This window comes from Branchiostoma lanceolatum, chromosome 8 (assembly GCF_035083965.1).
Source record: "Branchiostoma lanceolatum isolate klBraLanc5 chromosome 8, klBraLanc5.hap2, whole genome shotgun sequence".
Taxonomy (NCBI): domain Eukaryota; kingdom Metazoa; phylum Chordata; class Leptocardii; order Amphioxiformes; family Branchiostomatidae; genus Branchiostoma; species Branchiostoma lanceolatum.
The window spans coordinates 7,599,563-7,624,397 of NC_089729.1; the positions used below are offsets into that span (position 1 = coordinate 7,599,563).

At 44.4% G+C, this 24,835-nt stretch overlaps 1 protein-coding gene across 1 annotated transcript in view; it reads left to right on the top strand.

The window, feature by feature from the left end:
- The first annotated feature begins 64 nt into the window (after positions 1–64).
- LOC136440546 (uncharacterized) overlaps positions 65–24,835 on the top strand; it is a 32,205-nt gene continuing 7,434 nt past the window's right edge. The window contains exons 1-43 of the mRNA XM_066436600.1: positions 65–213; positions 658–793; positions 1,227–1,341; positions 1,985–2,174; positions 2,394–2,486; positions 3,085–3,335; positions 3,814–3,884; positions 4,225–4,343; positions 4,663–4,752; positions 5,146–5,444; positions 5,666–5,819; positions 6,039–6,128; positions 6,573–6,708; positions 7,025–7,326; positions 7,654–7,734; positions 8,446–8,593; positions 8,875–9,170; positions 9,602–9,694; positions 9,931–10,365; positions 10,546–11,019; positions 11,197–11,344; positions 11,696–12,000; positions 12,223–12,309; positions 12,450–12,794; positions 13,214–13,306; positions 13,654–13,802; positions 14,161–14,335; positions 14,615–14,859; positions 15,121–16,138; positions 17,495–17,642; positions 17,907–18,208; positions 18,544–18,630; positions 18,953–19,097; positions 19,611–19,810; positions 20,023–20,115; positions 20,302–20,622; positions 20,800–22,107; positions 22,505–22,652; positions 22,918–23,219; positions 23,505–23,591; positions 23,848–23,992; positions 24,304–24,503; positions 24,703–24,795. Coding sequence (XP_066292697.1) covers positions 84–213; positions 658–793; positions 1,227–1,341; positions 1,985–2,174; positions 2,394–2,486; positions 3,085–3,335; positions 3,814–3,884; positions 4,225–4,343; positions 4,663–4,752; positions 5,146–5,444; positions 5,666–5,819; positions 6,039–6,128; positions 6,573–6,708; positions 7,025–7,326; positions 7,654–7,734; positions 8,446–8,593; positions 8,875–9,170; positions 9,602–9,694; positions 9,931–10,365; positions 10,546–11,019; positions 11,197–11,344; positions 11,696–12,000; positions 12,223–12,309; positions 12,450–12,794; positions 13,214–13,306; positions 13,654–13,802; positions 14,161–14,335; positions 14,615–14,859; positions 15,121–16,138; positions 17,495–17,642; positions 17,907–18,208; positions 18,544–18,630; positions 18,953–19,097; positions 19,611–19,810; positions 20,023–20,115; positions 20,302–20,622; positions 20,800–22,107; positions 22,505–22,652; positions 22,918–23,219; positions 23,505–23,591; positions 23,848–23,992; positions 24,304–24,503; positions 24,703–24,795 — 9,847 coding nt within the window. The 5' untranslated portion in view covers positions 65–83. The remainder of the gene's footprint in view (positions 214–657; positions 794–1,226; positions 1,342–1,984; positions 2,175–2,393; positions 2,487–3,084; positions 3,336–3,813; positions 3,885–4,224; positions 4,344–4,662; positions 4,753–5,145; positions 5,445–5,665; positions 5,820–6,038; positions 6,129–6,572; positions 6,709–7,024; positions 7,327–7,653; positions 7,735–8,445; positions 8,594–8,874; positions 9,171–9,601; positions 9,695–9,930; positions 10,366–10,545; positions 11,020–11,196; positions 11,345–11,695; positions 12,001–12,222; positions 12,310–12,449; positions 12,795–13,213; positions 13,307–13,653; positions 13,803–14,160; positions 14,336–14,614; positions 14,860–15,120; positions 16,139–17,494; positions 17,643–17,906; positions 18,209–18,543; positions 18,631–18,952; positions 19,098–19,610; positions 19,811–20,022; positions 20,116–20,301; positions 20,623–20,799; positions 22,108–22,504; positions 22,653–22,917; positions 23,220–23,504; positions 23,592–23,847; positions 23,993–24,303; positions 24,504–24,702; positions 24,796–24,835) is intronic.

Consider the following 24,835-nt stretch of genomic DNA (forward strand, 5'->3'; position numbering starts at 1 on the left):
TTTTAGAATATAATGTATAATACTGTTGTCTACAAGTGTGATATAATTTTGTCACAATAGGAGAACTTTCCGAAGATATCGACATGGATGAGTTAGAGGTAACAGAGAAGGAGGAGGGAGAGGAGACAGAAGGAGAAGAAACGCAAGAGGAGGAAGAACTCAATGTTGGTCTTGGCGTGGATATAGGACTTGTGATGGAGCTGGTTAAGATAGGTACGCTTGTGATTAAATCATTGTGTATTCGCCTAATGTGTAGCTACCATTGTATATGTTGACAGGGTATGGTGTTTAATGCTATTACCATTATTGTATCTGGGATTTTTTTGCTTGAATAAGATTAAGACAAAATATAATTGAATGGAAGATATTGATAGCCTATGGATAAAGCAGATGCTTCGGTCGAGGGAGGGTGCTAGGAGTTGTATTTTGAGTCTGCCCTCCTACCTTTACCTCTGCCACACAACGCATCAGGCTATCGTTGATTTAAAGGGATTGAATCCTTCCGTTCTGTGATAGACGTGAAGGGAGGCAGACTAAAGAATCCACCTGTAGCTGTGAGGCGTCCACTTCTACCCCTCATTGAATCCTCTGCTTTGATAATAGCACGTTGTCGTTTATAGTTTAAATGTAGCTTAAACTTGAAACTCTCTCCACCAGTCCGTAAGTCTGTGTGGCTGACGAAGAGCGTGGAGTGGGCGTCGGACTCCTCAGGAAAGGCTGCTGCAGGCCACGAGGCGACGGTTGTGTTGGACGGTAACCCGGAGACATACTGGGAGGTGTCCGACATGGACAGGTATGTGTCACGATACATGTTAGATAGCGTTAGGCCCACTTTCCATTAGACAGAGATCACTATGCGACCGTACAGCGACCAAAATTGAATTCGTATGATCCTTAATTTGATAATTGGAATATGATGCAAGATGTAAAAGACAACAAAACACACAAAACGTGCAAAAAGTCGTTTTTATCGATCTGTAAATCGATCTGTCAAATCTTCTGTTGCTGAGCGGTGACAGCCTCTCGTGGAAAACAATCCGCCTGGAAATGGGGTGTAAAGTCGGTGACTGGACTTAAGGTATTTGTGATGGTAGAGTTGCTTTTTACCTATTTTTACCTAATACAACATGAATTTCAATCATCAATATGTTTTCCAGGGATAAGCAATAATGTATTTGAATCAGTCGTTAAGTAATTGGTGCCAATATATCTTCTGTCCTCTGAAGGTTTTCGAACGAATGGTTCATCGTGTTTGACTTTGGAACGGAGTACACAATGAGCAGCTTCGCCGTCACCAACTTTGGAGACACCGATCACGACATCAAGTCTTTCACATTAGCGGTAAGGATTCAAGGGCCCTCAAGGACTATTTTCTTCTTTTTGCCAAAGTTTACATGTTAACATGTGTAAGTGGAGGGTAGAGAATATAACTTGTTCAGCAAACAAGGTCAGTAGGTGACATTGGGCCAAACTTCAAACTTTTTGTACTTCAAACTGTACGTATCGACATTGAGCCTGTCATTAACGACTGTGTTTGTGTTCATTGATGTCTCTTCTAAAATAAGTTGACTCCAGTCGGTTTGTATAGTTCAACACTTTTGTCTGCTATGTATGTTTAACTCGTGCATTTTTGTCAATACTTTCCGGTAGATGTTTGTTATATGTTTGCTAAGTCATGCAACCTGTACCTAACCCTTCGAGGCATGAATGTACAATAAAGGTAACTAATAGATTAATTCATTTATGTTGTAGATATGTGCCATACGTATTCTATTATCTTGTGTGAGCTCTTATCAACATTCAGAGTCTCGGAGCAGACCGTGGATTAGCATAGGACCTCAGTCAGTCGATCAAAGAATACATCTGCAGGTGTTGTTCCGTGTGAATAAACAAACATATTTATACGCAATCTTTAAGCATGCTTTAAAGTAAAGTATGCTTTGAGATTAGATTTTGTGCATTGATGCATTTTGTTGTACTGCAGGTGAACCCGAGTAACGACGGGAAGACGTGGATAGTGGTCCTGTCCGTGGGGGAAGTGCAGGGAGGAACGAACGCGCCTCAGGTGTTCGGCGGTTTCCTAGCAACGAGCCAGCAATGGCGGATCATGATCACATCCACCTACGGAGGCTACAGCCCTTATCTTGTCGATGTGTCCTTCAGCGGAGTGGACGGTTGGAACGCTTAGACTTTGAATTTCAATTCTCTGCTATTTGCAAAGTCTTTTAGTCATTTTCCAAACACCGTAGATATGCTCAGACGAATACGATATGTTATGACAACGTTGACACGTAGCTTTAATTTGCAAAATTCAGACGAAATCAATGGTTTGTAGGAGGTAATACAGAGGAATAGAAATATACTGGAATGACGCAATTTTCTTTTTCTTCCAGAACCCCTACCGGAAGGGGTGGACGCCACGAATCTAAACACACCTATCGTGGGAGGATACACTGTCAGCCAAGTCGTGCAGTCGATCACTTCAAGTAAATACCTTATTTCTAATCATCCTTCCTCGGTGTGTGTATTCTGCCGGTGATTATGTTGTGTATTTTACATAAGCTTTAAACATTTTAGAGACCAGTAAGATATGTATGTAGTTGTGAAATATTACAACGTTGATTTGGAGCAGAGTGGTGATCATTGCAATAAAATGAATTGTCAATAATTAAAGATTTACATTGGTGAGTTTCCTGTGTCAGGATTGCGAATTAAAAAAATGTGTAAACTGGACTGTTATTTCTTTTTACTTATTCGGCTTCACAGATTAAAACAATCTGTGAGGAGCCGGCAACAGAAACCTGGTTTCTCTACAGGGCCGGCTCCTCAACAAATATACAATACAACTAAAAAGACATAGTAAAAGCTTAACATCTAAATGATACAATAATGAGGGTAAATAGAACAGTAATAAAACTACAATACAAATTGGGGGATAATTAGAAATGAACAAGAAAAAACAAGAGGTGTGATATCAGGTTGCAAGGCAGTTGTCACATCTACAGATAGAGGACGTTAGTTGTACATCAGAATGATAACTGCTACAATTCTCTAATCGTTGTTTGAAATGCCTTCTTCCTGCAGTCTCCAAAACGACCTGGTTGACTGCAAGCGTGGAGTGGACGTCCGAGTCCTCAGGTACGACTGCCGCCGGGTTCGAAGTCACGTCCGTTCTGGACGGGAACCCAGACACCTACTGGAACCCCGAGGGTCTGCCTGAAAACTACAACGAGTGGTTCATCGTCTTCGACATGAGTACGGACTACACCATGAACAAGATCGCTGTCACCAACTTTGGAGACACGCAGCATGATATAAAGGCCTTCACGCTGGCGGTAAGAAATAAGCTACAGCTTCGAATGATGTTGGTCACCTTGTAGTGCCTATATATGGGCACATCGTTCAGCAAGTTTCCTTGCTGTTTCTGTAACAGGGTACCGGTATATATTTATAGGGAGGGGTTGTTAGTCTTTCCCTTTTAACGCGCTCGAGACTCCCACTATACGTCCCTTCCGAAAGACGGGTGTAGCCCCAACCGAGATACCTTTCAGGAGTGAACCGGGTGTCTCAAATGTGAGTCTACTACCAGTTGAACTACAGGGATATCCCACAACATCAAATACATATTTGTAATTACTGTGAGGAGCTATGTAATATCGTCAGATAGACGTGAAAAGACAAGTCCTCAAACTATATATTTTCCAAATCTTTGGCAAGAGGAGAAATCGTGACAGTGAAAATGAAATAATTCTAAGATTTCATATCATCCACGTGTTGAGGGAATCTATGTGCAATATCGAACTTTTGTTTCAGTTTTCCGCCACTGGTGAGGAGGACACATGGAAGATAGTTCTGGGCGTAGATGGCCTGAAGGCGGGAACAAAGTAAGATCAACCTCCACTTATGATTATATGGTGATGGAAAATAGACTAACGTAATATAATAGACTAACGTAACATAATTGAAATCGTAGATTTTAAGAAACCTTGTTAAAATGATAGATATGGAGTTGTTCTTGATGATAGCATGTCTCCACGCGTCGATATGTTGAAGACACATATGAATCACTGCATCTGTATCGCTTGACTTTGTAGATATTCACGTGTGGTATATCGTAAATAGATCCACTTAAGCATGAAGGAAACGTAGCAATATGTTGTAATACACGTAGTATTCCATAATTTTGCACGAAGTAAGTAAAGGACACGCTCTTTTGTTTTACAGGGAGCCTCAGGAGTTCGGTGGATTCCTTGGAACAGGCCGTTTCTGGCGATTCATGATCACGGCCACGTACGGAGGCTCCCAGCCTTATCTAGTGGATCTCACATTCCAAGGCGCAGAGGGTAAATGCGATTTTCAAACTCTCAGCGCAAGGGTACTTTTAAGACGCCCTTGGGGGAAACATTCAGAACGCTGTTATTTCATTAGTGCTTTCGTCAGCATCAGTCCATCACTATTCGACAGAATGTTGGTACAAATATTGGCGTCATGAATCTCTGGTTTATGATGGGTTCGTATATATTAGCTCTAATGTCCGACAGTACAGATCAGTCATGAACTGGGAGAATTCTATGTTGCATAGTATTCTGAAACGGAAATTGAATCTCTGGTTTATGATGGGTTCGTATATTAAAATTTATTCTGTTCTTTACTCTACATCAGGACAAGTGGAGGGAGGAGTCGACATCTCTCAGCTCGAGGATCTCAAACTGGGATTTGACATTAACGAAGTAGCACAGCTGGCAGCGGAAGGTAGGCTCCACCACTTTTTAGACAGTGCTGTCAATCTTTTTTTGCAAGTTCAATGTCCATACTACTACTTTGCCTAGTAGTAATATAGCAGTAGTGTTAGTAGTAGTAGCGTCTTTCCATCTCGGTAGATGATGGTAGCACCCTGGTATCACGGCTGTTGGCAGCGTATTGTATGACTTTGGAGCTTCCCAGCGTGGCTGTCCCGGCCACATTTTGGACATACAAAGATAGAAGGGTTCTGGGGCTCTTGTCCCTCTTTTCATTTCTGTCCTTTTGACTCAAGCTGCTCGTTTCGTTTTGCTTGGCCCTTCCCTAGACCTGTCAGTAGTAACATACGCTGAGCTAATCAATATCGGCACCTGAACACCTGCTGTTTGTTGTATTTCATTCCAGTCACGGAGGTAACAGAGACCACTGTACTCACAGCCGAAGTAGCCGGCGCATCAGGAACGCCTTACGAAGAGGACGGTAAGGTCTTCGCGCCTGATAATCTGTTAGACGACGATCCCGACACGGCATGGCAGCCTGACGGCTTCGACGACAACTACAACCAATGGTTTGTAGTGTTCGATCTCGGCGAAGTGCAGACCTTGGATCACATCACCTTCACCAATGCTGGGGACAAGAAACATGACGTCACGACATTTGTACTGCAGAGCTCAGAAACCGGCGAGGACGACACCTGGGAAGAGGTAAGAAACACAGACATTTCTGGGACGATTATCTACGACCTTTACTGATCTTTACTGCCTGAGCTGAGGCAACCGTTCTGAACTTCAGATGAACATTACACATTCAAGAAGGCTTTTGTCTTTCACTTATATCGCTTGTTTCAGCGCAGCGTAAATGTGATGCGTTTAATCGTGTGCAACGTATTCTGTATATTCTATTTTATGTTTCGTTTTACTTTCAGGTAACAATAGTCAACACTGTAGAAAAAGGAACGAGCGAACCGCAGACGTTTGGAGGCTTTATTGGGTCCGGTCGATTCTGGCGTATTGTCGTCACTGAGACGGTAACGGGCACAGCTCCACGGGTGGTCAACATCCAGTTCGAAGGCACAGAGGGTAGGTCTCCTCCCATCTCTGAATCACTTTAAAGTACTGCAGATAATTCTCAAACCCATGACAATATTCAATGTCATCATAGGGGACTTTGTAGCGATGCCTGGGAAGAATCGCAATCGCCTATCAAGAAAGTCTGCATTGAACACCGCTGTTTTGCCCCGGCACAAGTGGACGACTTGTACATTCTTTACTATACTAAGATTATCTGCATGCATTTAGGAGATTTGACGGAGCTGGTGGAGGAAGGCGAGTCAGAAGAGAAACCAGAAGCGCCTGATGTCAGCACGTTGGTGGAAGTCGTGGAGGAAGGTATGTCAGCTGTCAGTATAACATGACATACATGCGAACTGTAACAAAAAGGTGCTTGTTGCAAAAGAACACGTGCAATCGTGACCGCGATTGTCTTGTCTTGACATTTCTGATGCTGATAACTTCACAGTCCTCAATATATACTAGCAGTCTTTTGCAAGATGGTTAGAAACAGTGATATAATTGCTATATATTCTAAATTCAATCTTTTAAATTGAATACTGTAATGTAGAAAAGAGAAAACAGCTTAACATCATCACAGTTAATCTTTCCAGTGGCGTCAATGTGACATAGCCTGAGTGTTATCCTTTTTAGTTCAATGCTCTACCTTCATAAGGTAGAGCCTGGAACTGAAACAGGATAACACTCAGGCTAAATGTGACATACCTTAGAAACAGACTCCTGCACTTCAGAAGATATGACTCAGTTTTCGTCGTGTATTAGTATCAAAATCTGAGTGGATTGAGGTGACAGAAGACAGCGTGACCGACGTGTCAGGCTCTGTCGTACCTGGGTTTGAGCCGGGGAAAGTTCTCGACGGCGACAAGACTACATACTGGATGCCTGGTGAAACCGAAAAGTAAGATACGCTTCCTACAGCTTCCCCATAATCAAAATTACATTCAACCTTAATCTAAGGTATCAAAAGTGAACATTTGTTCAATTGCTTAGAGACAGTAATTGTCGTTAAGATGGACAGCTAGTTTAACTACGATATTTCATTAATGTTGTTCCGCCCTGCCTAGGCCATAGACAGACATTGATAATTATTGTGATTGTGGTGTGGATGAGGAGGATGGTAAAGGTTGTTCCACCCAGGATATCTTACTAATATTACCAGGTAATACGATGCACCTTCAGCAATGCAGTCTCACCATGTGCTTCTAACTCGTTAGGAACTTCAACGAATGGTACATAACATTTGATCTCGCGACCAACTACCTGATGAGGGAGATAAAGCTCACCAACACCGGGGACACCGAGCACGACATCACGTCCTTCACGTTCCAGATCTCCACCACCGGAGCTGAGGACGACTGGGTTGATGTCGCCACGTACGACGTCGAAGGCGGCACCGACGAACCCCAAACGTTCGGCGACTTTGTGACATCCGCAAGGTACTACCGAATCCTGATCACACAGACCTCCGAGGGGTCAGAACCTCATCTGATTGCCGTTGACTTCAATGGGGTGAAAGGTAGGTTACTTATCATTTTACTTGGTGCACCGTGTCGTCTGTTATAGAATCATTTGTACATCCAATCGTTATAGGGCAGTGCTCGCAACCCGCAGAGCACTTCGATGAAGTTTAGACATCCAGGTAATAAGATGCACAAAACAATAGCAACTGGATAGATAGTGGACGCAATCTGGAAATGTCTGACCGTTTATGAAATGTATCTTAAGTAACTTTTGCACTATGTACGGGTATGTCATGTCATGTTACTTTAAAAGACTCCGTGTATATGTGCCTGGCGCTTTTGGGTTCTATGAGACTATAATTCATCCCCGATTCCACTTACAGGAGAGGCTCCCGAGGATCTGTCTACTCTGGAAGAGAAGATTGGCGTGGCGGTTGATGAGTTTGTGGAAGTTGTTGAGACTGGTAAGGCTGCGTTAACATTAGTACGGTCACCGATGCATGTCAGGTTCAGCTCGTAATTATGTCTGGTAATGTGCATAAACACACATGGCTAGCAGAACCTAGTGGCTTGGGGAATTTGGTCTACTCAGATATGTAACATGACAGTTTATATTACCGGATTTACGGACAAAAACTGACGAGCTGCTCCCCTTGGTGGCCAACAACATCAAGAACATGTTCTAGATTCACATTCTGTTTCTATTTGTGACAGTAAATGTAGACCAGACAGTAGATCATGATGAGTCTACTTAAAGATATGATGTTCTAGATTTGATCAGTGTTATGCTGGAATGGAGATATTATCTTACGACATTCTACAACCTCCGTCACTGTGTGAGACTTAATTATAAACCACCTATTGGCAACTCAAACAGACACAAAAGACACTCCTTTATCCAAAGAACATTTATCCAAAGAACACTATATATCGTCCATGTGATGCCCGCAAAACTCCGTCTGTACGTTGTTATTGCGTTATTACGTTGTCTTATACATGTATAATGCTAAGCCATTTTAAACATTGTTGTTAGCATGCTGATAATATTTTGATTACAGTGTTTTAAGAATGCAATGTGTAAAATCAACGCAATTCAGTTTCAATGACTGCAAAGCTGATTTCACAATAAAGGTTGAAAGTTCTTACATACCATACGTTGTTTGTTTACCCTGTAGTTGCTGAGCTGGAATGGCTGCCAGGTGACCCTGACACGGTCGCTGACGCATCCGGCAAACCCTCGGAGAAAGATAAGGGGAAATCCGGCCCAGAGAAAGCCCTGGATGGAGACCCGAAAACGTTCTGGAGCCCAGAAGGGGTTGAAGGGTGTGGCTACGTTGTTTATTCGAATCTCAACATCATTTTACGGACAACCTCTATTTTTGCACAGGATGAATGAATGCATCTCCACAATAGGTGGGGCATTGCCTTGCCCTGCTGTTAATCTGTACGACTGTGGAAAGAAATCGAAATATGATGGTACTCTACATTGCAAAAATATATATACTATGCGTTTTTTCAGCAGTTAAACCGATTACTGACTACCAGCCCGCTTTTGATTTTCGTCATCATATTCAGTTAATTGACTCGATGGATTGTTCTCATAGGAACCATTACATCACGTTTGACATGGGCACTGATTACACCATGGACAAGGTCAGCATCACCAACATCGGGGACACAGATCATGACATCAAAGAGTTCACTCTCCTCTCGTCCCCCACCGGCGAACCCGACAGCTTCGTCCCCGTCAAGGAGTTCACAGACGTACAGCCAGGCACCAAGGAGCCGCAGGTGTTCGATGGGTTCGTGGTAACCGCGCAGTTCTTCCAAATCCTCATCACACAGACCCACGAGGGCAATCAACCACAGATCGTTGAGATTCAGTTTGAAGGAAAGGAAGGTGAGATTCGTATTTGAACAGATATGCATTACAAGTTTTTTTTCAACAGAATTAACAAGTCCTCATGTATATACAATGCTATCATCTTATGTACCAGGATTTATCTCAATGGACTTGAGTAGAAACATTAAGTACATAATGCCATACATGAGAAAATATATCAAAGAATTTATAGACGTTAGAAATTCCTCCAATGATTATAAAAGCACATTGCCATCCCAAACTACACACTCTATTAGATAGATAGCCTTATTGAACTGTAGATATGTACCAGTAGATGCCATACTTTGTACCTTGTACAATTGTTGTGCAATAAAGTTATCTGTATTGTTATTAGAAAAATAAAAATTTACTAAATTGTAGAATCATATCTTACATGTTGTTAACTGGCGCATGAAAAGTATGTACTGAGAAATGTTGTCCTTCTGCAGGCACTTTGCCAGATAATGTGAACCCAGACGACCTCACTAAAGATATCCCGGCTGGGGTTGAGGTTGCGGAAGTCGTAGCGGCTGTTAGTGACGGTACGGCATTGTCATATGTATCAGTTCGACCTTAACATTTACTCATGCGTGTAAATCATTAATCATTTATGTGATATATCAGTTTTGTGCAGTCACTTTTTACAAAGATCTATCTTTCTATCGGCCATCGGCCGGGACTAAACAAGTACGAAGATAATGGAAAGAGTAAACATGGCGCCAAGACCACTAGGTTAACTTTAAAACGTTCAACTAATGTTTGCTATCTCGAAATGCAGTGCAAGACACCGACTGGATACCTAATGATGAAGGCTGGGTTATCTTTTCCTCGGACAATCCTGAAGAAGGACACGAACCCGACAAAGCTTTTGACAACGACCCGACAACATATTGGACCGTTGAGGAGGACGACGTTGGTCATTGGTTCATTGTTGTCGACCTGGGGACAGCCTACACAATAGACAAGGTGCGCATCACCAACACCGGTGACAAGGACCACGACGTGGAGTCGTTCATTTTGTACAGATCGCCCAGCGGAGCCCCCGAGACTTGGACACAGGCGGTAGTAGTTTCGGGAGTGCCGGCAGAGGAGAAGGAGCCTCAGGAGTACGGTGACTTCGTGGAGTCGTCGCGATTTTTCAGTGTCGTCATCACTAAGACAAGCGGCGGCCAAGCACCACGCCTGGCGGAGTTCGAATTTCATGGCATAGAAGGTATTATATATGATTGTTTAATACAATCTTATTTCTTATGACTGCGTCTCCTTAAGCATTTTATCAAAATCCCTGTGCAAACTTGGAAAAGAGCACCACATGTTATCAAAAACAGTTCCTTCGGTTTTATCTGTGCGTATGTGAGACCGATATGAATCTCTTTTCATCTTACATTGATAGGTGGTCTTCCAGAAGGGCTTCAGCCTGAGGCAACTTTTGAGGAAGTACCGGAGGAAATGGCACCAGCACTGGGGCCTGGTCCAGGACCAGGACCTGGACCAGGACCAGAGGAAGAAGGACCGGGTCCTCAAGGTGCGCCCGGTCCAGAAGGAGCACCCGGTCCAGAAGGAGCACCCGGTCCAGAAGGTGCACCCGGTCCAGAAGGAGCACCCGGTCCAGAAGGCAAAAAGCCAGAAGAGTCTGAAGAGGGAGGAGAACCAGAGGAGTCTGAAGAAGCTCCAGAAAGTTCAGAAGAAGAAGAGTCTGCAGAAGAAGAACCAGAAGAGTCTGAAGAAGAAGAACCAGAAGAGTCTGAAGAGCCAGAAGAATCAGAAGAGTCTGAAGAAGAAGGACCAGAAGAGGAAGAGGAAAAACCAGAGGAACCAGAGGGAAACCGCCCTGACCTTGTACAACTAGTAGAGACTACCAAACTAGGTATGCCAATGATTTTGTGACTCAGTTAGTTAATGTAATAGGAAAAGTTTAGTATAATTACAACGAACAAGTCACAATGAGCTACAGTTTTTCTTTGATGATATCAGTGCCTACAGATCCAAGCTCCCTTGCTCTTTGATGCTCACCAAATTATACTGATTTAAACTTGTATTTCAGTACAAACGTTGGATTGGCTGCCCACAAATCCGAAGTGGGCTATAGAGGCATCAGGTGTCCCGAAAGAGGAGGACGGAATCGTCTATGATCCGCCAAAGATCCTCGACAGCGACGGACAGACATACTGGGCGCCACAAGGCTTGGAAAGGTTCGTCTTCACATGCAATACAGTACAGGACATATTTATGGACATGTACTGAAACAGCAAGAAGGGCCATATAAGTTTTAGGAACTATTTTCCTGTCATGATCAACGATCGGTATGGACATTTGGGATCCAATGATGGAATATAGACTTTCAAGAGTGTATCTAGACAATGTATAACATGACAATCAATGATAGGCTAAAACAATCTTCCTTTATTGCAACTCCTGCTTTGTTGTATAATATGCAACATCTCCTCTAGCAAATATATTCTTTGTTGATTACCTTAAGAAGTGATATCTGAAACTGGGGAGGAAAACTTTTTACGCATAACTTTTTCCTTCCATTCTTGCAGGTACTTCAATGAGTGGTATGTAGTTTTTGACTTGGAAACAACGCACACAATCGACAAGGTTAGTCTGACACATCTTGGCGATACGGTACATGACATTAAAACGTTCACCATGTCGTACGCGACAGAAGAGGATCCAGATACCTTCCTGCCAATCAAATCCTTTGAGGGAGTTCAGCCGGAAGTCAACGATCCCCAGGAGTTTGCAGGATTTCTCACTCCTGCGCGTTTCTTCAAGATCACTATCACTGGGACATACCAAGGGTACGAGCCATACCTTGCCGGACTTGACTTCCACGGTGTTGAAGGTGTGTATGACCATACATGTACATGGTTATTTCTTGTTGTTGCTACTGCTGTTGTTGCTCATTCGCACATGCCAATCTTACATTGTATGTACTGAATTTTGAGTTGTAATTGTTTTCCCTGCATTCAACAAGTGCTTTTTTTCTCATATCACTACCAAAAGACGACCTTGTATCCCCCGAATCATATTGAAATAACATTATTTGTTTTCGCGATCATTTCAGGAGAATTACCCGAAGACCTCGACCCTGACAGCGTACTGGAAGATACAGGACTTGACGTTGGTGATCTAGTGGCCATTGTTCCCATCGGTAAGCATTTCAGATCTTTTACAAATTTCCAACAAAAATAGTAACTTCTCATAAATGCACTTCAACAAGACTTGATAATGACTTGAGCATTTGGACGTTTACCAAGATAAGAAAATCTTGTGTCTTCCATCTTTTCTTAGTGGCGGCTGCTGATTGGCTACCCAAACCGAAAGCTCCTGTCGAACCTGTCGAGGAAGATGGTGTCACGTACGTAGAATTTGACTACGAGATTACGTACACAATGGACAAGATTGAAATCACCGACACCACAGTGCAGTCGTTTACTCTAGAGACCTCGACCACAGGACAGCCTGACACTTGGGAAGTTGTGAAAACAGTCGATGACCTACCAGAAGAACCTGACCAACCAAGGCAGGTCACCGGCTTCCTGGTCTCATCGCGCTTCTACCGCATTACCGTCACGTCTACATATGAAGAGAAGAAACCGGATTCCATAGCGGTTACCACTTTCCACGGTGTTGAAGGTAATCATTTTTGGTGACATCTCAGGGGTGTAGCCGTTAGTGAAGTACAACGATCAAGTTATGAAATAGTCTTAAAAAAAATATTCCTTAGGGAATTGGTTTTTGGCTACACCTTGCGGGAACAGTCTTTACACATGACTGCTATGCTAATTGAAATGCTATGCTATGTGCTGATGTATGTTGATGAGTTCTCTTTTCAGGCAACCGATATAACACGTATTGATACAAGACCGATATAAATTTGTATCATCTGCCCACTCTACGAGGTATTTCGCAAGGATCATTCATAATGCTCCATTCTTAGCAAATAAAACAGGTGCAAATCAGTCTACAACCACCTGGCTTCTACTCCTTTGCATGTCAGAAGCTAAATTATCAAAAGCCCTTAGTCGTCATGACGTTTTGATGTTACTTTGTAGGAAAGATTCCTAAAGGGGTTAACACGGAAGACATCGAAGACCTTCTGGCCGACAAGATAGACATGGAGACTATTGAAGAGGTGGTTGACAAAGGTACGTATCCATTAACTACGGTAACTGTAACTTAGATGTCCATAAACTATATTGATGGCAAGTGACTGATGTGCTACACATTCATTGAACAATTTTGAAAACCTCTCAATCTCGTAGCGTTCATTTAACTTCAAGACGGTTCCAGGAGTCTGTGTAGTCGTGTCTCCCAACTCTTTACGGGGAGAAATATATCATCTTATGTTTCTTGTTATCTGTTAGAATAAGCCATCAACTAATCCAAAAGAAACTAAAAGCAAAAGCTGGACGCACTTTCCATGATCAAACAGTACTGTACAGAGCTAGATATTTTATTGATTTGGCTATTCTGACATTAATTCTTTGTTCAGTCACACAGGCAAAATGGTTGCCCGGTAAGCCAAGTGAACCAAAAGAGGAGGACGACGGAAGTACCACCGTGGTTTTTGATTTCGAAACAGAACATACTTTCCACGAAGTGAACATCGTGGACGAGTCCGTGAAGTCATTTACCTTAGAGGTACTGAGTTTTGTTTAGCGGTACTGACATTTGGGTTAAGGGCATGGTTTAGATATATCTTATATTTGAAAATATTACAGGTGTGATCCATTATCCTCAAAGCATTAAAAGCAAAAAATGTAATTTGCGGAGGGCCCAAAAGGGGGCATCGCGACACGTATTTTCTATCATATCATGTTCCTCAAAACATCAAAAGCGGAAATCATTTCTGTGCATTAACTTTACAAAATCCTTAAGACTTGATGCTTCTACTTGCTGAGAAAAGCAAGCTTCAAAATAAAATCAATTCGACATCTTCAATTCATACACTTTATACAATACCACTACAAATCCTCAATTGATCTCCCTTTAACCAAAGGTTGCCACTGCCGAACAACCGGACACATGGACTGTGGTGACAGCATTCGACAATGTTGAGCCGCAGGATTACTCTGGCTTCGTGGTGACAACGAGGTACATGCGCATTGTTGTGACTGAAACGTATGAAGGCAAGAAGACAACCCTAGCCAGCACAACGTTCAACGGAGCGCCAGGTAACTTTGGGATACATAGTTAATGGGACCGCTGTAAAATAAGACAATCGTACATGTTAAGTGTAAATGCGTTAACGTGGACAACGTAAATTCTAAATATTATCAGAGCAGTATCTGAATGTCCAAAAAATATAAAGCTTGTCACATCTATTACTAGTGTAGTGAGTATAGTACATGACACAACCTTCTATTCTTTATATCACTAAATCTATATTGCCACTGAGAGGACAAGAAGACTATTTCTTTCAAAATAACATAATATCTCCATTCGTTCTTCAGGAGGGCTGCCTGTAACACCACTACTTGAAGAGCTGGAAGAAGGCGAACCGGAGGAAGGAGAGGAGCCTGGGGAGGAAGAACCTGAGGAGGGCGGAGAAGAGCCTGAGGAGGGCGGAGAAGAACCTGGGGAGGGTGAAGAAGAGCCTGGGGAGGAAGGAGAAGAGCCTGGGGAGGAAGGAGAAGAGCCTGGGGAGGAAGGAGAAGAGCCTGGGGAGGAAGAGCCTGGGGAGGAAGGAGAAGAGCCTGCGGAGGAAGGAGAAGAGCCTGGGGAGGAAGGAGAAGAGCCTGGGGAGGAAGAAGAAGAGCCTGGGGAGGAAGAGCCTGGGGAGGAAGGAGAAGAGCCTGGGGAGGAAGGAGAAGAGCCTGGGGAGGAAGGAGAAGAGCCTGGGGAGGAAGGAGAAGAGCCTGGGGAGGAAGGAGAAGAGCCTGGGGAGGAAGAGCCTGGGGAGGAAGGAGAAGAGCCTGGGGAGGAAGGAGAAGAGCCTGGGGAGGAAGAGCCTGGGGAGGAAGAGCCTGGGGAGGAAGGAGAAGAGCCTGGGGAGGAAGGAGAAGAACCTGGGGAGGAAGAAGAAGAGCCTGGGGAGGAAGAGCCTGGGGAGGAAGGAGAAGAGCCTGGGGAGGAAGGAGAAGAGCCTGGGGAGGTAGGAGAAGAGCCTGAGGAGGAAGGAGAAGAGCCTGGGGAGGAAGGAGAAGAGCCTGGGGAGGAAGGAGAAGAGCCTGGGGAGGTAGGAGAAGAGCCTGAGGAGGAAGGAGAAGAGCCTGGGGAGGAAGGAGAAGAGCCTGGGGAGGAAGGAGAAGAGCCTGGGGAGGTAGGAGAAGAGCCTGAGGAGGAAGGAGAAGAGCCTGGGGAGGAAGGAGAAGAGACTGGGGAGGAAGGAGAAGAGCCTGGGGAGGAAGAAGAAGAGCCTGAAAGCCCAGAAGGTGGAGAAGGCTCAGAAGGAGCACCCGGCCCTGAGGGTCCAGAAGGTGGAGAAGGCCCTGAGGGTCCAGAAGGACCAGAAGGTGCACCCGGCCCTGAGGGTCCGGAAGGTGCACCCGGCCCTGAAAGCCCAGAAGGTGGAGAAGGCCCAGAAGGAGCACCCGGCCCTGAGGGTCCAGAAGGTGGAGAAGGCCCAGAGGGAGCACCCGGCCCTGAAAGCCCAGAAGGTGGAGAAGGCCCGCAAGGTGCACCCGGCCCTGGGGGTCCAGAAGGCCCAGAAGGTGCACCCGGCCCTGAGGGTCCAGAAGGTGGAGAGGGTCCAGAAGGAGCACCCGGCCCTGAGGGTCCAGAAGGTGGAGAAGGCCCAGAAGGTGCACCCGGATCTGAGGGTCCAGAAGGCCCGGAAGGAGCACCCGGCCCAGAGGGTCCAGAAGGTGGAGAAGGCCCAGAAGGTGCACCCGGCCCTGAGCCTGGGGAGGAAGGAGAAGAGCCTGAGGAGGAAGAAGAGCCTGAGGAGGAAGGAGAAGAGGAAGAAGAACCCGAAGAAGAAGAACCCGAGGGACCTAGGCCAGATCTCGTTGGTGTTGTTGAGCTTGTACAGTTCGGTACGTGATGCAATATTGGGCCAAATCAGTATTTTTTGGCGACGCCTCAGGGGCGAGCCAAATTGTTATTACTATATTGTGTGCAGTTTGCAAGAATTCTAGGAATTGCACAGAAATGTGAAAGTCCATGGGACGATAACTCAAGAATGCCTGGATGTATTGTGTTCATATTTTGTAGGTGGGTAGGTCTGTGTGAGACCTTGAAATGATTGGATTTTGGGCCTCCTAGCGACTTTCTATGGTACTGCAGGAGAACTTTAACGTTTCAAATCTCGTCTTCTGAACATGCTATGGTCATAATGTTTTAGTGGTGGATAGTTCTTTGTTGGGAAAATATGTCCTGTAGATTTGGACCCCCTAGCGGCTTTTTTTAACTGCAGGAGCTGATTTTGACTCATTCAAACTTTGAAAGAGAATAACGCAAGAAGGGGCTGACGGATCACAATAATTTTGGTGTGTATATAGCTTAAGTGATGATCTACATAATCATATGCCAATTATGCAAATCCAAATCTGATTTGCATAATCAATAAGGAAAGTTTATAAATCAGCTGCATTCCATTATAGGACTCTCAAACACATGACATATGTAACTGAGAAAGAGATAGATATCGATAGATATCAATTATGGAAATAAATACTTAATTTTCATAATTAATGACAAAATACTATACTTCCATAGTGGTGAATGATGGGGATTTACATTTTTGCACCATTTGGAAGTTAAGTAAATGTGGCCACTATTAGATACAAATCTTGCATATGAGGGCCTTATTTACATAATTTATGAGGAAATGGTGTGATATCTTTTTTGTGAATACAAGATTTTCATACATTGGACAACCTGTGTTATTTTGGTGGAGAAGGTGATCAACTGATATGATTTATTCGAGGTCCTTATTTGCATGTCGGCTAAAAACGAAAACATTAACAGAGACCGCCGTCGCCATGGCAACATCTTTTTTGGTTGCCAATCTTATTACAAGTGTTTACACAGGGTAAATAGTCAGGTACATCAAGTACAAGTAAATTTCTTAGCAGAGAAACGGCACTTATTGAAAAGAGTAGGGGTCCTTTCCGGTACGCGGTGTGAGTGGGTCAAACTATTCCGGCTAAAATGGGTAGGGAATTTCCCTAGCAGCCTTCGTAACCCCTGTATCTCCTATCTCACTCTTCAGTTGAGCTAGTCTCGTGATGACTTAGAAAGAAGAGTCGCTCTTACATTTATAGATGTAACCCGTAACCTCGCCTTTGCGTCTCATCTTGAAGTGATATTTGGGTCTTGTTACGTACGTGACGACCATTGAGTAAAACAATGTATGAAAAGCATGTCAATTTTGGCTTTCCTTATTTCAGTTCAGTCTTTCAGTACGCTGCCTGTTAAGCCCAGCATGATCACTGAGGCGTCCGGAATTCCCCTCGAGAAGGACGGTGTACTTTTTGACCCTACTAAGGTCTTCGACGGAAACCCGGAAACATTTTGGGCTCCTATGGGTCTAGACAGGTTTGTTAGTAATGCTTTATTGATATACTTGATTTAATTTAGTTAAATGAATATCTTGATTTAGCTAAATTGATGTCCCACTTTAATTTTACTAACTGAATTAAGTATCCAATATAGTCATGTTGTTCCCCTGTTAGTCATTTAACTGCACGGTGATAGGTCAATGATAATACAGACCAGCTTTGTATCGAAATGGCTCAAAGCTCAATCTGAGAGAGGGATTTCACAGGAGGAACGTGACTTTTGATATTTATTTTCCGTCAGGAACTTCAATAACTGGTGGTTTATTGTGGACCTCGAGAAGACTTTCACGATCGATAAGGTGACTTTCGCCAACACCGGTGACACGACCCACGATACAACGTCTTTTACCATATCAACATCCGACACAAGTGACCTCGACAGTTTCAAGGTGGTCAAGGAATTCGACGTTGATCCTGGAACCGATGAACCTCAGGACTTCGGAGGATTCCTTGTCACCACCCGTTACATCCTCGTCACCGTTACCTCCACCACGGATGGGGACGAACCACATGTGGCTGAAATCACTATCCACGGTGTCGAAGGTAAGTGGATTTCATCTGCCCATGTTAATAGCGAACTGACATGCGCGGATTTTCCTTTGCGTCTTATACTGAGTCCTGTTATCGAGTTCGTCAACGGGTGGGGAAGGCGGACATGCGCTTGTAAAAGTTCCAACTTTACGTACATCGTTATATTCCTGTTAACTACATGTATGTATTTTTATCGTAGTTGATTCTCACTTTTGTTTATTTATGCCTTCGTATATGCGCCATCACTCTGTCTAAAAATAGAAAATCAGCATGATCCTTTGTAATGCTCATGATTTTCGTATAAAAACATACATGTAGCTAATTGAACGTTTATCTGATGGCTACAGGCGATGTCCCAGAAGACATTAAACCAGAGGACATTGAGGGTGACACGAATACAGACATCGGAACATTAGTGCAACTACTCCATGTCTGTAAGTCTCGTTGTAGGGTCATAGATAATATGTCAATATGATACCAAAGAAAGAAAGCTTTGAACGTTTCAGTAGGGATTTCCGAGCTACAACCGGTGTTATGCCAATCTTTACAGGAGCAACTTTGTTGTTTTTACCGTTACGACATCGAACTCTTTCCCTAGCCCTAAGTAGGTTTTTAACTCGTTTCCTTTTTTGTTCCTTCTTATGTCATTGCTGTTCGCCATTCTAATGAGGGGGCGATGGGTTTGTCCAATGCAAGCCCTAGCAAACTATTTAGTTAACCATCTGTAATACTTTCGTATATGTCTTCCTGGCATAGTTGAAAAGACGGATTGGCTGGTTAAACCATCTACCCCATCCAAACCGGTCGAAAAGGACGGCACGACAGCTATTACCTTTGAATTTGATACTGAACGCACGCTGGACACGATCAAGGTTCCAGACACCACCGTCAAGTCATTCAGGTTAGACTTCATCTTCCACTGCTTTCAAAAAAGAAGTCAAAGCAAAAAAGCTTAGATTTTTATTAGAATAGCAGTTTTTAAAATAGTCGCTTATGGCAGATTTTAGGATAGTTATCTCCATGAAAAATGGAGATATAGTTTTGGGTGTGTCTGTGTGTGTGTCTGTTTGTTTGTCTGTCTGTTTGTGTTTCCGCACTACTGTAGTCAGCATAACTCAAGAACCTCTTTATGAATTACGATGATATTTGGTATGTGGGCAGGTGTTGTGAAGCCGAAATTCAATGTCGATTTTGGGCCCCCTGGTATGTGACCTTGGTACTGTAGCAGAACTTCCGTTTTTGTATCGTTTGACCTGGACGTGCTATGGTCTTGATTTTTGGGTGGCTGATAGCTTGTACTTGTCACCATTGCTATCTTGCACTATATGTATACTTTGTCGTTTCTGTGCATTGTTTCATGTAGCAATTAGCCCTCAGGCAAGAACTTGTAGATAAAATTATTATAATTATTCAGATTAGAAAGTTCGCCAACTGGAAAGGACGGTACGTGGACAGTGGTCACGTCTGTGGACGAGGTACCCAGTGATCCAGACCAGCCGAGGGAGTACGGTGGATTTCTCGTAACTGCTAAAGTGTTCCGTATCGTCGTGACGTCGACATATGAGGACAAGAAGCCTACTCAGCTGACGACGATTGAATTCCACGGAACAACAGGTAATAGTCGACAACCATGCATAAAAATTAGTAAAGAAAAAAAAGGAAAACATACGTCACATGTGGTCGATGACCGTCGATATTTCTTTTTTTTCTTGCAAGCGAGTTGGTACATATGATTATGTTAAAGAATCAAATATTAGATAATTTAATTGCCTTTTTTCCATATAATTTTGTTGAAGCCAGTGTAACTTTTTGTTTGCTTACTTCAGAGAGTATCCCGAAGGGAGTGGACCTGCCGAAAACCGTAAAGGCGCTAACTGGCAAGATAGACCTGCCCACGCTCGAACACGTGGATGAGACAGGTAAAGATCTCATGACGAAGCTTTTTCTCCACTTATATCATATTGGCATTGCTTTTAATGATATCACTTGATCTTTATTCTATCACTACCTCAAAGCACCGTTAACTCAGTTGTCCTCCGACATGATTTGTTTTCCTGCTTTAGTACTAAAGTTAATAACCAGCTACATGCCCTATCGATTCTCAGTGTCTGAAGGAACGTGGATCCCTGGAAGCCCAAGTGAGCCTGTTGAAGATGACGGCGTCACCTATGTTGCATTCACCTTCGACACGGATACAACCGTAGAGCAAATCCGCATTACTGACGATTCCGTTAAGTCTTTTACAATACAAATGTCCCCCACGGGAGAACCAGGGACATGGATTGATGTAAAATCGTTCGACGACGTTGAACCCCAAGACTTTGGTGGTTTTGTGGTCACAAGCAGCTTCGTTAGGATTGCAGTTACGCAAACCTATGAGGGGAAAAAGACAACTCTGGTGAAAACAGAATTCCACGGAGCACCAGGTAAATAGCAAAACTTACAAGATAATTTTTGCATGTCAAATTGAATCTGGTTGTATCTGGACAAGAAAAGTCACGTACTGAAATAACATACAATATGCCATGAATGTGCTGCAGTCCTTTTGAATTATATGTTGAATCATGTTTTAATAGTAAGAGTGATGATTTCTCCTCATACAGGTGGCCTACCAAAAACACCCGACTTCGAAGAAATAAAACCTGAGTCGGCATCACCACTCCAGGGCCCCGCCCCAGCAAGCCCAGTGGGTCCTGAAGGTCCAGAAGAAGAAGGCCCAGAAGAAGCACCCGGCCCTGAGGGTCCAGAAGGAGCACCCGGCCCTGAGGGTCCAGAAGATGGAGAAGGCCCAGGAGGAGCACCCGGTCCTGAGGGTCCAGAAGGAGCATCCGGCCCTGAGGGTCCAGAAGGAGCATCCGGCCCTGAGGGTCCAGAAGATGGAGAAGGCCCAGAAGAAGCACCCGGCCCTGAGGGTCCAGAAGGAGCATCCGGCCCTGAGGGTCCAGAAGGTGGAGAAGGCAAAGGAGGAGCACCCGGTCCTGAAGGTCCAGAAGGCCCAGAAGGTGCATCCGGCCCTGAGGGTCCAGAAGGTGGAGAAGGCCCTGAGGGAGCACCCGGCCCTGAGGGTCCAGAAGGTGGAGAAGGCCCAGAGGGAGCACCCGGCCCTGAAAGCCCAGAAGGTGGAGAAGGTCCAGAAGGAGCACCCGGCCCTGGGGGTCCAGAAGGTGGAGAAGGCCCTGAGGGTCCAGAAGGACCAGAAGGTGCACCCGGCCCTGAGGGTCCGGAAGGTGCACCCGGCCCTGAAAGCCCAGAAGGTGGAGAAGGCCCAGAAGGAGCACCCGGCCCTGAGGGTCCAGAAGGTGGAGAAGGCCCTGAGGGTCAAAAAGGACCAGAAGGTGCACCCGGCCCTGAGGGCCCAGAAGTTGCACCCGGCCCTGAAAGCCCAGAAAGTGGAGAAGGCCCAGAAGGAGCACCTGGCCCTGAGGGTCCAGAAGGTGGAGAAGGCCCACAAGGTGCACCCGGCCCTGGTGGTCCAGAAGGCCCGGAAGGTGCACCCGGCCCTGAGGGTCCAGAAGGTGGAGAAGGCGCAGAGGGAGCACCCGGCCCTGAGGGTCCAGAAGGTGGAGAAGGCCCAGAGGGAGCACCCGGCCCTGAAAGCCCAGAAGGTGGAGAAGGCCCAGAGGGAGCACCCGGCCCTGAGGGTCCAGAAGGTGAAGAAGGCCCGCAAGGTGCACCCGGCCCTGAGGGTCCAGAAGGTGGAGAGGGTCCAGAAGGAGCACCCGGCCCTGAGGGTCCAGAAGGTGGAGAAGGCCCAGAAGGTGCACCCGGCCCTGAGCCTGGGGAGGAAGGAGAAGAGCCTGAGGAGGAAGAAGAGCCCGAGGAGGAAGGAGAAGAGGAAGAAGAACCCGAAGAAGAAGAACCCGAGGGACCTAGGCCAGATCTCGTTGGTGTTGTTGAGCTTGTACAGTTCGGTACGTGATGCAATATTGGGCCAAATCAGTATTTTTTTCTGGTGTTTACACACGGTAAATAGTCAGGTACATCAAGTACAAGTAAATTTCTTAGCAGAGAAACTGCACTTATTGAAAAGAGTAGGGGTCCTTTCCGGTGTGAGTGGGTCAAACTATTCCGGCTAAAATGGGTAGGGAATTCCCTAGCAGCCTTCGTAACCCCTGTATCTCCTATCTCACTCTTAAGTTGAGCTAGTCTCATGATGACATAGAAAGAAGAGTCGCTCTTACTAATATAGATGTAACCCGTAACCTCGCCTTTGCGTCTCATCTTGAAGTGATATTTGGGTCTTGTTACGTACGTGACGACCATTGAGTAAAACAATGTATGAAACAATTTTGGCTCTCCTTATTTCAGTTCAGTCGTTCAGTACGCTGCCTGTTAAGCCCAGCATGATCACTGAGGCATCCGGAATTCCCCTTGAGAAGGACGGTGTACTTTTTGACCCTACTAAGGTCTTCGACGGAAACCCGGAAACATTTTGGGCTCCTATGGGTCTAGACAGGTTTGTTAGTAATGCTTTTTTGACATACTTGATTTAATTTAGTTAAATGAATATCTTGATTTAGCTAAATTGATGTCCCACTTTAATTTTACTAACTGAATTAAGTATCCAATATAGTCATGTTGTTCCCCTGTTAGTCATTTAACTGCACGGTGATAGGTCAATGATAATACAGACCAGCTTTGTATCAAAATAGTTCAATGCTCAATCTGAGAGAGGGATTTCACAGAAGGAACGTGACTTTTGATATTTTATTCCCCATCAGGAACTTTAATAAGTGGTGGTTTATTGTGGACCTCGAGAAGACTTTCACGATCGATAAGGTGACTTTCGCCAACACCGGTGACACGACCCACGATACAACGTCTTTTACCATATCAACATCCGACACAAGTGACCTCGACAGTTTCAAGGTGGTCAAGGAATTCGACGTTGATCCTGGAACCGATGAACCTCAGGACTTCGGAGGATTCCTCGTCACCACCCGTTACATCCTCGTCACCGTTACCTCCACCACGGATGGGGACGAACCACATGTGGCTGAAATCACTATCCACGGTGTCGAAGGTCAGTACGTGGATTTCCTCTACCTGCACGATTTTCCTTTGCGTCTTATAAGCGAGTTCGTCAACGGATGGGGAGCCGGACATGCGCTTGTAAAAGTTCCAACTTTTCGTACATCGTTATCTTCCTGTTAATACTTATAAGTATGTTTATTGTAGTTGATTCTCACTTTTGGGCCGGCCATTTATGCCTTCGTATTCATGTGTGTGCTATCACTCTGTCTAAGAATAGAAAATAGAAAATAAAGAAATACATGTAGCTAATTGAACGTTTATCTGTTGGCTACAGGCGATGTCCCAGAAGGTGTTAAACCAGAGGACATTGAGGATGACACGAATACAGACATCGGAACATTAGTGCAACTGCTCCATGTCTGTAAGTCTCGTTGTAGATAATATGTCAATATGATACAACCGGTATTATGCCAATCTTTACAGGAGCAACTTTGTTGTTTTTACCGTTACGACATCGAACTCTTTCCCTAGCCCTAAGTAGGTTTTTAACTCGTTTCCTTTTTTCTTCTTTCTCATGTCATTACTGTTCGCCATTCTAATGAGGGGTCGATGGGTTTGTCCAATGCAAGCCCTAGCAAACTATTTGTAATACTTTCGTATATGTCTTCCTGACATAGTTGAAAAGACGGATTGGCTGGTTAAACCATCTACCCCATCCAAACCGGTTGAAAAGGACGGCACGACAACTATCACCTTTGAATTTGATACTGAACGCACGCTGGACACGATCAAGGTTCCAGACACCACCGTCAAGTCATTCAGGTTAGACTTCATCTTCCGCTGCTTCCAAAAAAGGAGTCAAACCAAAAAAGCTTAGATTATATTGAATTGGTTTAATTGTGGATGTTGCTCGTGTACAGTACTTTTGCACAATGTAGCTTTTATGTAACGCTGCAAGGTTGATTTTAATAAACTGAATTGAATTGAATAGCAGTTCTATCAGAATAGTCACTTGTTCCACTTGTAATTAATATCTTGTACTATCTGTATACTTTGTATTTTCTATGAATTGTGTCATGTTGCAATCAGCCCTCGGGCAAGACCTAAATAAAATCAAAATTATTATCATTCAGGTTAGAAAGTTCGCCAACTGGAAAGGACGGTACGTGGACAGTGGTCACGTCTGTGGACGAGGTACCCAGTGATCCAGACCAGCCGAGGGAGTACGGTGGATTTCTCGTAACTGCTAAAGTGTTCCGTATCGTCGTGACGTCGACATATGAGGACAAGAAGCCTACTCAGCTGACGACGATTGAATTCCACGGAACAACAGGTAATAGTTGACAACCATGCATAAAAAATAGTCAAGAAAGAAACGAAAATATACGTCACATGTGGTCGATATTTCTTTTTTCTTGCAAGCGAGTTGGTACATATGATTATGTTAAAGAATCAAATATTAGATAATTCAATTGCCTTCTTTCCATACAAGTTTGATCAAGCCAGTGTAACTTTTTGTTTGCTAACTTCAGAGAGCATCCCGAAGGGAGTGGACCTGCCGAAAACCGTAGAGGCGCTAACTGGCAAGATAGACCTGCCCACGCTTGAACACGTGGATGAGACAGGTAAAGATCTCATGACGAAGCTTTTTCTCCACTTATATCA